The sequence below is a fragment of the Lipophrys pholis genome (assembly GCF_963383615.2).
Source record: "Lipophrys pholis genome assembly, chromosome: 4".
Lineage (NCBI taxonomy): Eukaryota > Metazoa > Chordata > Actinopteri > Blenniiformes > Blenniidae > Lipophrys > Lipophrys pholis.
This window is the reverse complement of record NC_137637.1, coordinates 16,241,913-16,253,867: the sequence shown is the minus strand read 5'-3', so window position 1 is coordinate 16,253,867 and position 11,955 is coordinate 16,241,913. Positions and strand designations below refer to the sequence as shown.

The 11,955-nt window shown below is 40.0% G+C and overlaps 1 protein-coding gene across 2 annotated transcripts; it reads right to left on the bottom strand.

Annotated features, from left to right (window-relative positions):
• Nucleotides 1-1,174: 1,174 nt before the first annotated feature.
• On the bottom strand, nucleotides 1,175-10,073 carry idh3b (isocitrate dehydrogenase (NAD(+)) 3 non-catalytic subunit beta). Of its 2 annotated transcripts, none has more exons than XM_080461495.1 (11): nucleotides 9,964-10,073; nucleotides 6,926-7,099; nucleotides 6,229-6,349; nucleotides 6,000-6,060; nucleotides 5,779-5,911; nucleotides 5,350-5,483; nucleotides 5,097-5,199; nucleotides 4,734-4,880; nucleotides 4,494-4,588; nucleotides 4,246-4,306; nucleotides 1,175-1,800 (listed from the first exon to the last, which is right to left on the bottom strand). In XM_080461495.1, the coding sequence occupies exons 1-11, from the start codon at nucleotides 10,015-10,017 to the stop codon at nucleotides 1,723-1,725; spliced, it is 1,161 nt and encodes a 386-aa protein (XP_080317621.1). In that variant the 5' UTR covers nucleotides 10,018-10,073; the 3' UTR covers nucleotides 1,175-1,722. The 2 variants fall into 2 exon arrangements, with proteins under 2 accessions (XP_080317621.1, XP_080317620.1); XM_080461494.1 differs by having other exon boundaries at nucleotides 1,297-3,343; nucleotides 9,964-10,042.
• Nucleotides 10,074-11,955: the final 1,882 nt, after the last annotated feature.

The following is an 11,955-nucleotide window of genomic DNA, read 5'->3' as shown; positions in this document are numbered from 1 at the left end:
ATCATGACCTGGCCTTGATTTGGGTAGCGGTGAGGTAGTTCTCAGTGCAGCATCACTGATCTCTCAGTTACGAGCCTTGTTGTGATCTGCCGTTCGGTTTTAGACGCCAGTGTTGCATTAAAAACTCTATTAAGGAAACTGTGTCAAGACAAGGGGACAAACCAGGAACTGTAGTAAGATTCTGTCTCATCCTGCAGGATGAATTCAATCCTGCTTCAGGCTGATTTTGTTTTGGTTGGTCACCCCTCATCTAAATTGTTCTGAAGTTGGAAAAAAGTATTTCCAAATTCTTCCCAAGTCAAAAACACATACCCTACCTAAATACTATGATGGTTATTTATATATTTTGTAATTTGTTGGGAGTGTGCATTGTTTTCATTCTTAATATTTTAGTATTTTCTCCTCATATCACATTGACTTTGCAGTACACTTTCTTTCATATTGGTGTTTTCTACTAGTTGACAGAAGGCTGCGTCGTGGAGTCTGAGCTTTGTTATGCCGTTAACGTGTATGTATAAGTTTTCCCCGATCGGTTTCCTCCCAAACAACATGCATACAAGGTTAACCGTTGACCCGAAATTGCCCATAGGTGTGAATGTGTGTGTGGTTGTCTGTCTGTGTTTTTCCAGTGATGGACTGTGACCTGTCCAGGGTGTAACCTTTCACTTATTAGCTGTAATTGGCTCCAGCTCCCATGGTTCATCTATCAATCATCTTTACTGCTTTATCAGGATCATGGGATGCTGGAGCCAATCCCAGCAGAATGTTTGATTGTAGGATACACTGGTCAGGTCACCGGTCCATTGCAGGCTTTTTTTTTTTTTAGTCTGGAACCCCCTTTCCTTGTTATTTACACTCTGACATAACGAGCCATTCATTTTTAATGGCTAATATAGTACTACAATCATTTTTCCATGCTTTGCTGGCTTCGTCCAGAACTGTTGGGGTGAGATTCCACATTGTCATCATTATATCAAAGAGTGAGAACGGGATGAGACTTTAAGATCTAACCATTGGTCCCTGTCCCCCACAGCACCCCTGTGAGGGACAGGTTGCTTATATTAGGCTTTTTTGAAAATAATTTGAAAAAAAAAGCTAAATTGTGAACCTTTTCAGGGTGTATTCAAACATCATTGTACGGTATTTGACACAGAAATGAATTCCTTTAGGATCTGAGCTCCACATGCCGAGTACCGATGCTGCTTTAATGAGCCACCAGCACTTGGGATAACACTTAATAACACTTAAAACTCTTATTTGTTCTCTTGTAACATTCAAGCAATAATAATTCTGCACACACAGTCACTTTGCGTTTATTACTCGTGTCTGATCATAAAGAAGCAGAAAGCTAGAATGTAATAAATAATATTGAATAAATACATCATGTTTTTTTGTTTCCTCTGGTTAATCTCCTCACATTAAAAAAAAAAAAAAACATTAGAGAAAATACAGGCTTGTGAACAGAATGTACATGGGTTGAAACTTTGAAATACTCAACCGTGTTTGGTCTTATGAGATCCGTTAAGAGTTTAATTTCTATAGTTCATCTGCATTCATTCATCATTAAGGAGGGAAAATGTGCGTGGCGAGCTTTTTGTTGGAATACAATGAGTCGTGTGTACGGTCTGCATGACCAGAGGTAAATAAGAGCAACAAAAAAAAAAAAGAAAAAAAAAAGGTGTGTGCACGTCTCAGCAGCTGACAGATTGGCAAACACAATACTCAGACTGCCAGGTTAGCAATGACAGCCCGGGTGAACTCGTCACTTGTGGCATAGCCCCCCAAGTCTCCAGTGCGCACCTGTTGCAAACATAAGGACAGCGTGTTACTATATGCACAGCTGCAGCAACACATGTTCATATCCAGCATCGTGGCCGGCGTGTGAGAGAGCCTTTGAAAACTGCACTGACAGATCCAACAGTGTGGTCAGTGAAGACACCTTGTTTCAACCCACATTAAGTGTTACTTGAGACGGGAAATTAAAGCGTACCCATTAAAAACGGTTAATCTGCATTCAAACAGGCATGTTAACCATGTAAGAAAGAAAGCTGTATAGCATGTGCAAGGGATAAAACCAAGAGCTCGAAACTGCACAGTGCCGATACTCAATATCGTGATGAATGTGATGAATGTGATTGTGCCGAAGGTCAGAACAAATACAAATGCAGTTTCTGGAATATTTAATTGAATCTTTTTTTTTTAAGAAGTTACCATTGAATTCCAGTGAATTCATTGTGAATGACACAAAAAAAAAAACAGGGCTAAAATAATAAATGAACAGTTTTTTGTTTTTTTTTAAAGGATCAGTGTGTCAGATTCCGTATGCATTAGAGGCAGAAGTACATAATTATACCATTTATGCATAATCAAAGTAAAAATGTTTTTTCTAAAACAAACACACGATCATACAGAGTGAAACTGCATCCACTGAGCCTATTACCAGTTTCCCACCTTTGTTGTAGCATTGGCAGGTTCTCCCAGATGCTTGTTAGTAGAAGATGAAGAGACCAGTATGTTTACCCAGATTCCCATAAATCCTACACACTGATCCTTTACATTCACAGTCAATGCAAGTAAATGATGGATTTTGTATTGCGACATGATAGAGCAACTCACAGCACTACTTCGATTCTGTGGTTGAGTTTGAAGCACTGCCATACAGTTTTATTCAGTAAATTAAAGCACACTGGCGAAACAGAAATGTAAGATTATTAAATTCATGTGTGACAGTGTTACTGCATCTTGAGGTACAGTCATATTCATTCAGTCTTTGGATTGGTTAGCTGTTAACACGACCAAACATCAACAGTGGTGAACTGTAAAACAACAGAAATGGGATAATATAAGCTGTGAGGATTGTTTATAATATGTGACGGCATGGAGGCCGTTTCGAGAGAAATGTAATTGAGCAAATACAGATAAATAAGGTAACTCAACAACTGCATTACACAATGGCAGGAAAACAAAGGGGATGGGTAAAGCTAGGAAAAAACAATGGGGGTCTGTGTAGGGAGGAGAAGCAGCTGTATAATGAAATTAAAGGTAGTTGAATTCAACAACTCAAGTAGTTGCTGAATCCAGTGGATCTATCAAACATTACAATGCATCTGAAGTGTGTTTAATCTGCTTGGTCCAGCCGTCTGCACTGGGAGGGAGGCTGACTCTAAACATGCATCCAGTTCATGTTATGAACAATGTCCAAGTTTAAAATACACCAACGGGAGGGGGGGGAGGAGGAGTGTGACCAAACATCTTAGTAAACAGGTCGGTGACGCAGGTTTTCCACAACAGCATGCACAAAGTCGCCCGTGGTACAGTAACCGCCAAGGTCTCGCGTCCGCACCTGCGATGTGCACAAACACACACGTGTACACATGAAACGAAAACACACACATGTAGAGTGACGGGGAGGTATTAAGGCGGGAAAAAAAGGGGAGAGAGGAGAGGCATCCACATAAAGTGCAGGTAATTCTTGCATTCCTAGATAAAGATAATGTAAGTATAGAACGATCCCGTAAAGCGGTGGTTATTGGCCTCCACATGGAACTAAAGGTGATAGATTTTGTGTTAGCACATGTCACTATACGTTAGTGTCAGCAGGGAGCAGACGCAGAGGGGGCAGTTAGTCAAAGGCACTTTAGAGGTGATTAAATGTCGTGTTGTTAATTTCATGTTTTAATTACATTTGTGCAAGAAAGTAGGAAGAAATGGCGGAAAAAAAAAACACGAAAGGAGATGTGACACTAGTTTAACTCTGCTGTTTCAAGAAATCAAAGGCTCTCGAACACGCCACGGTGCAGGATGCAGGTTGTCAGATCGGATTTATTTGTGGGTCAAGAATTGCTGATGGTTCACCTCATGTGTCAGCACCACAGTCGCAATATCACTGATCTAAATGACAGCTAAGCGGTGGTGTGTGTGCAGGGTTGCAAATACATTTGTATTTTCTTTGATTTTCACTTGCTGAGGTGCTGCAGCTTTCGACACTTTGCCTATAAGAGGTTGCAGTTAATGACCCACAAAAGCAAATCATTAAGGAACCAAAAATGACAGGAAAAAAAAGAATTAAAAACGTTGCAGAACCGCCAGCTGTTATTGGTTACCGCCAGTATTAAACGAGGGAAAAACCGTCTCTTCGGTTTTTAATTGTTAATGCGTCAGCCATGTCTCCAGAGTTAATACCTGCATGCATTATTATGCAATGAACGGTTTTCAAGAATAAGCGACACAAACATGCTTACTAACCTTGCCCTGCTTGATGACCCTTTTGACAGCGTCTGACACCATATGGGAGTGATATTCCAGGCTGAAACGAAAGGCGGGGGCCGTGAGTGATGGGCAGAGCCGTCTGGTGCACATGTCCACACTCAGTCAACCACTTCCGGCTTTTTTTTTTTTTTCAATGCTTAAGGTGGACCAGGACAAACAGATCTGGAAGGTAATTTGTGTGGTGTGGTGTGCTTGTCACAACAAATCTGCAGGACCTGACTCACTTGAGGTGTCTGAGCATGTTAGCAGCACTGAGCAGCATTGCTGTGGGATTGGCAATGTTCCTCCCAACAGCTTGTGCGAAGGGGTGGCGTGCACCCTTCACATAGAAAAAGAAAATAGAAATATGAACAAGACAAAACCAACCAACAAAGAATCTTAAAAACTTAAAAATGCAAAAAATTAAATTAAATACAACAGATACAACACATATTAATCTGTGTAAGAGATTAGTGGAAACTCACAGTCTCAAAAACGGCATACTCTGCACTGTAGCTTTCTCCAGGGACAACTCCGGCCCCTCCCACCAGTCCCGCTGCCAGGTTATCAATAATGTTCCCGTACAGGTTGGGCATCACCAGCACGTCAAACTGGTATGGGTTTTGAACCAGCTGCATCAAATGATACAAAAAAAGATGAGTATTAAAAAAAAAAAAAAAAAAAAAGTCAGTGATGATTGTCATACATAGTCATTACTTTTAAATCAAATATTGAGGCTCAATACTTAAATCAAGCACAGCTACTAAAGTAGGAAATAAAATGCATTTCATCATATTTGTCGTATATTAAAACGATGTCATTGAGTAGAAGTGTCGGGCTGTTTGTACCTGCATGCAACAGTTATCAATGATTATGTTCTCATATTTGATTTTGGGATACAGCTGCGCCACCTCCGCACAGCACTGCAGGAACAGGCCGTCAGCCAGTTTCCTGCAATAAAGCATTGGGCTTAGTGACTGACACATAACATATGACTCAAATGACCACAACTGTAAAGAATTACCGGGAAAATACCAGTTCAAAATACATGCCAGAAGAGGCGAGGAGGTTTTGTTGGTAATATGTATTTTGAATACTTACATGATGTTGGCTTTGTGGACAGCGGTGACCTTATTTCGGCCTTTCTTGGTGGCGTAATCAAAGGCAAACTTTGCGATTCTCCGGGACTTCTCTCTGGTGATGATCTTTAAGCATTCGATGACACCCGTCACGCTCTAAACACACAGAGGAAGCAACATACAAGTTAATGGAGTCGCTTGTTCTCATCGACAGAGCTCAAGTATAATAGATATTCTCTTCATACAATTCAACAGTCTTTTCTCACGACTGATGATAAATATAGAGTTCCTCTTTCACACAATTGACATATTTGTGTAAACGGTTTCGCTGCCTTTCATACTGAATCAGTCTCCAGGAACTGGACACATTTACTCATGAACTCAAATATTAAATGTGTAGTTCTTTCCCACCACAGACAAGCAGCTCAATAAACACACGTGCAAGATTAACCTCGTGCTCCAGGGAGCTGTATTCCCCCTCAGTCTGTTCACGAATGATGACGAGGTCCAGGTTGTTGTGGCGAGTGTTGTAGCCTGGCAGGCTGTTCACATGAACCACGTTCGCAAACAGGTCCAGTTTACGCCTGAGGAACGAACACGGAGGAAAGAGCTCTTTGTAAACACAAGCTGGGCACCAAGAAACACACAACTGTGTCTCTTTACGATGTTTACCTCAGTCTCATCTCGTAGGAAGCCAGCTCGCCTTTGAACTCCATAGGTGTGTGAATCTTCCCTGCATTAACAAATATGTGCAAAGGACAATGTTACGGTAACTTCATAACACAAAGATGTCAAATGTTTCACTTTAGTCAAGCCATGGTGCATCATTACACACTTTTAAGTCATATTATGAGTCACTATTAGATAAAAATGAAATATATGTGAACGAGTGAGGATGAACCTTTAATGGCCACTCTGTTGGTCTTCATAGAGCTTAACACCTGCTCCAGCTTTTCCTCACTGGCCATGTTCTGCACTTCACTCAGATGGAACTCCTCAAATTCCACTGGGACATCACCGGCCTTTAGGTCATAGCACAAACAACTCAGATTTACATTAGATTAAGGTATTCCTTCATTAGTCCCACAGCAAGGGAAAATCTGGGTGTTGCAGCAATTAATACTATATACGTTCAACTAAAGATAAACAATATCAGATATTATGTAAACAATATGGGATAGTATACACAGTATAACATAATATAGACACAGGAAATGAGGTAGTACATACACAATACAAAGGATTGTGATTAAACACCATTTTACATACAAAATAGATAAATAAAGAGTATTAACTATGACAGGATTGTTTTTTGTAATTTTTGGAAAAATATACACCAAATATATATAAATGTAAAAAAACTAAACTAAACTAAAAAAACTCTCACATTTTAATGCAAGATGTCCAGGATGTAATATCTAGGTTTCGCGATGTCACTTTTTAATTAACTTTTTCCCCCCCGATGTCATAAATATGTACTGCAACTTGATTAAGCCATCATGAGCCTGAACAGCTCAGGTTTTGACACTTTATAGCATAAATACTGACCTGGATGTATTGTTTACCAAGTATTTTGTAGAAGAACTAACAAAATGTACCTTAAAGACGTCCTTGACGGCAGTCATGAGTTCAGGTCCAACTCCATCCCCTGGTACCATTGTGACCTTGAAGACTGCATCAGCCCGAGGTGGAGGTGATTCTGGACCACAGAGAGCAGCAGACACGCTCAGCGGTCGAGAAGCCAGCTGCTGCCACCGGGGGCCGCCCAGGCCCTAGAGGATTGGAGCAAAGTAACAATCATCACTGACAAATGGCTACTTGTTTCACACACAGAGAGAAAACACCTGATGTGTTAGTGCCTGGTTCATGCAACACAGAATGTCATACTTTTCAAATAGCCACATCAAATAAACTCAAATGATCATTAAAAGAATAAATGGGCCAATGCAGGAAGCGTTTAAAACACGAGCAATATTTTAGGGGAAACACCATTTTTTTGTCCTCGTTTTCAAATCCTTTAATAAAAATGAAACTCTATTCAACTGCCTAATAATGCAAACAGCTACTCCACTGCAGGGTCACTGTATTTAGGCAAGTGGTCATGGCTAAGAGGACCTCCTGAAAATTAAAACCAAACATAAGAAGAAAGGGAATTAAAAAATGCATTAAATGCGACATGGCTGTTGGCGTAAGAAGGGCTGACTGGAGTACTTTACAAACAGCCGATCTACTTTACACAGAAGGGTTCAAAAAAGAACAAATGTCCAGCGAGTTCATACTTCTCTGGGTGAAAATGCCTTGTTGATGCCAGAAGACAGAGGTGAATGGCAAAACTGGTTTGAGATTATTAAAGGGCAAAAGTAACTCGATCATTTATCAATGGTTCTGGGTGCTGCTGGCGGAGTATTGATGTGGGGGATATGTTCTTGCTACACTTTGGGCCCCAGTCACAACTGAAAGGAAGTTTAAAATACATCAACATCATCCACATCAAACATATTGTGATTCCAATACTCAAATATCATCACTGCACCTGGTTCCGCAGGTTTCTTTCAGGCTAGAAGGAATTTTGTTTTCCTTTCCAACATTGACTACGCTATAGTTGTTGTTCTTCTGTGTAAAGGTTACATATTGTTTGCACTATATAAATTACATTTTGCTTGTTTACCTCATACAGCTCAGCCTGTCTTGTGACGGCTACTTCCACCAGGATAATGCACTGTGTCTCAAAAATTAAATCATCTCAATCTGATTTATTGTTGATAGGAAAGTCCACAACACATGACAATGAGCTCAATGTCGTCCCAACAGTCATCACATCTCAATAAGAGAGGTTCGCATATATAAAAATCTAGCTCATATGCGTCCTCCTTTACTGTTTTCCTTCTAATACCCACACTTTCCTTGACTTCTGTCTAGTGTGAATATATCAGATTATTTTACTTGAAATAGTAAATGAGGCCAATGTCAACAGTTTACTGCATTTCCTTTACTAACTTAATTAACAAATTTGTCAAATTCATTCAATCATTTATTTCCGTTAGGTAAAGACAGAGACAGAAAAATTCAACAAAAATATCTCTGTAGTACGTTTGTTATATTACATACCTATGGCATGGGACAAAAATGATGACAGATGAATGGTTTTTTACTTGCATGAGTTACAAGATGATAATGAATAAGAAAAATCACTGATCCAATCTCAACAACAGTGATATTGTTTCAATTTAAAAAAAAAAAAAAAAGGATATTGTACACAAATAAATAAGATTTGATAGAAATGTTAACAAAGAAAAATAACAAAAAATCCTTCTCCTATGGTTCACAGTGCTTGTTGATCGAGAGCCGTCATATCTTTACCAGTATCGTGTCATGTAAGGCCAGCGAAACAGCTCGCTCTCACACTGCTGGAGATTCCTCACAGATTCTCAAAATACCACAAGCACAATGAGAGGCACAGCTGTCAGCTATCAAGTCCCTTTCTTATGGAAACAGTACAGTTTCAGTGCAGACAGAACCATTTGTATATTTTAGGATCATCATCACAAATCCCGTTTCCTGTGTTTGAGGGGCTTTCCCCCCTGCTGCAGACGCCACTGTCCATTTTGTGGGAGACAGAAGAGAGGCTGATGTTTGTCTCTAGGGCTGTAAAACTCCTCAATAAATAAGATCACCTGGTGAACTAGATATGTGGTTGTCAGAGAGGACAGACATGATTTCCCCTTGATCTCCCTGCAAGCGTGCATATACAGAGATACAACTACCTCTTACAAGAACGACTTTGCTTTTCATTGTTCATATTCTGTTTATATAACTTGTGTTTATGAGGTTTCTTTTATCGCTCTTGTATGTCCATGTTACAAGTCTTGATACTACTCAATGTGCCTTGAATTGCCCCTTGGGAACAAATTAAATGATGGAAATAATCCTGAGGCGTACGAATTAGATAAATCTAATTTCACCATTTCTTAAGGTATGTTTCTATAGGTTGTTGAAGATTAGCCTTTAATGGCCACTCTGTTGTCCCCCCCACCCCACACACAACCCTGGGCTCTACTGTTTTGGTCTTGAGAGGTCCTGACCTTTCTATGTTTAGTGACAGGAAAATACTCTCATCATTATCCAAGTCAAATCGACGTAAACTGACTCCCGATAGCTACGGTACTAACGATGAAATAAGCGACACAGCTGGAGAGGAGTGGCGATTCAACTTGAAAAGACATTTGTTGGCTAATTTAAAGCCTGTCTATCAATAAGAAGTGAGTGACTGCTCGCAGAGGGCATGGAGGCTCTTAAGACATTGCCCACAGAAAGAATTAAGGGTTAACGCTTTCAGATTTCAGTTTTAGACGGTGGGGTTGGTTTGTTAGACGGATAAGATGAAGAACTACGGATAACGACCTTTAATCAACTTCCAGGACAAACTCATTGATCTCTTGGCATAAACACCAACGACCTGAAGAATGATTGTGGTGAGCCCCCACTCATGTTAGCTTTAGAATATCGGGCTGTTTATTAGGCAGTTGTCAATAACAATAACTATGAACATTGGCCAAGATAGCTGGCAAAACACGGAAACCTATTCTCTGTCAATGTGTTAACACTACAAGTTTAAAAATGTCTTTTCTGGACTCACCTTGACCAATGTTACTAAGCTTCCTCTCAGAGCGGCAGCCATCTTTACCACCATGCAGTGACTGAAACGCTCCTTCTTCTTCTGAGTCGCTGCAGCGCTGACAACAAGCCAGCAGCGCCCCCACAGGTACATAAATGGCCTTACACTGTGCGTGGCCAAGTCACCACTCCTGACAGAAAGTGGGACATTTTTGCAAAGCATATCTTACAAAACAGCCCAGAAGGACATTATGGTTGGTTCATGAGGAAAACATTAATAGTTGTCTGAAAAATAAAAACAACGTGTTTAATTTTTGTGTCTTGAAGTAAGTCATTTAAATGCTTCACAACAGAAATTTGCCTTTAATGTAAAACATAAAAAGTGAACATTCACCTGTCTTCTATATCACTTTATCCTGTTCATGGGTGTGGAGGACTGGAGCCGATCCAGCTAATGGGTGAGGGCAGGGGACACCCTGGACAGATCACCAGTTCATCACAGGGCAAACACAAAGAGACAAACACACACATTCACACCTATGGGGAAGTTTAGGGTCACCAATTAACCTCACAGGGATGTTTTGGGACTGTGGGAGGAAACCTGCAGTACCCATTTTATTTTGTTTTGTATAATAATTATGTAATTTTGCGGACAAAAGCAAATGGAAAGAAGACTTGTAAACACTCTCCTTTCATATTACTAGCAGAATCATGAATGAATTAAGTGACAAGAACACCAACATGTTTTTTTTGAGGCCACATGTTTATGATTGTCCAAATCATTTGCAAAGACATGTCAGATTATGTTAATTTAGCAGACAAAATTGCCACATTGCATAAACAGTTATATGGACTTCCTTATATATTAATTGTGCTACAACGGTGTTATAACAGTGTAGAGATACAGCGCTGCTTTGATGTGGTGTTATGCTGAAATAAAAGCGTAAAATATTGGATGCTGACCAGGCTTCAAAGTGTGCTTTGAAATATATGAATACTCCACCATGATTGTAGGACAACTCATCCACAAAACTGCAACCCTGGACAACTTGCCCATGGACAGTACCCTCAGTGGACAACTCGTCCATGGATGAGATTTCAGAAATGTTTTTGAGAAAATAAATCCTGTACATGTACTTTTACATATTATTTCTAATTGCTATTTTATATATTTTTCATATATATAGTATATGTCCATATATATTTAGGATAGTATCATATGGCTTTGTTTCTGGTGAGATTTGTTCAAATTTAACTTATCACACCTACACTGGCCTGGTCACACCTCTGACCTAACCCTAACCCTAATCGTAAAGACGGCTTCATCATGAAATATATATTTTATGTGGGGGTTTTTTGTGTCATATATACTGAATGATCCCTCCAAATGTGTCAAATATATATTGAAATCCTTCAAATCAATAAAGCTGAAAAAATTTGTCGTGGACGAGACGTCTGGAACCACATGAACGAGTTGTCCAGGGTTACGGTTTTGTGGACGATTGTCCATGCACCTTCCACCATCCAGCCCTGAATTCACAGCTTCTCCATAATATCCTATTCTGTCCCTTCAAATATCTACTGAGGAACTTTAGCAGTGCCGAGTCTTTAATTGCAGGTGGTGGACAAGCTGTTATTGGAGCTGCCTGTAGCTTTGTATTGTTGTGCATGATTATAACACTGTATTTTCTCCTGCAAAGGTCCGCTATTTGAATTGCGTCCAACTCAAATAGGCCAGGGGATTCCCGGTCCTATTCCAGGCTGGTGATGCTCTCTGGTGACATGCAGGATGACAGAGGATTTTAAAACCACCATGAAACAGAAGATCATCAGATTTAAAAGTCCTACTTTACCTAATATGGGCCAGTACATTTGGTTATTATACTGTCACAATAATAATCCTAGAGCCTCACCTGAGAAATGTTATCCGCGTTGGTGTTATTGCCCTGGGATTTGCCTGTCAGGACACCATTCAAGGTTTTCGCAGAATCCAGAATGAATGCGTCAGGGTGTA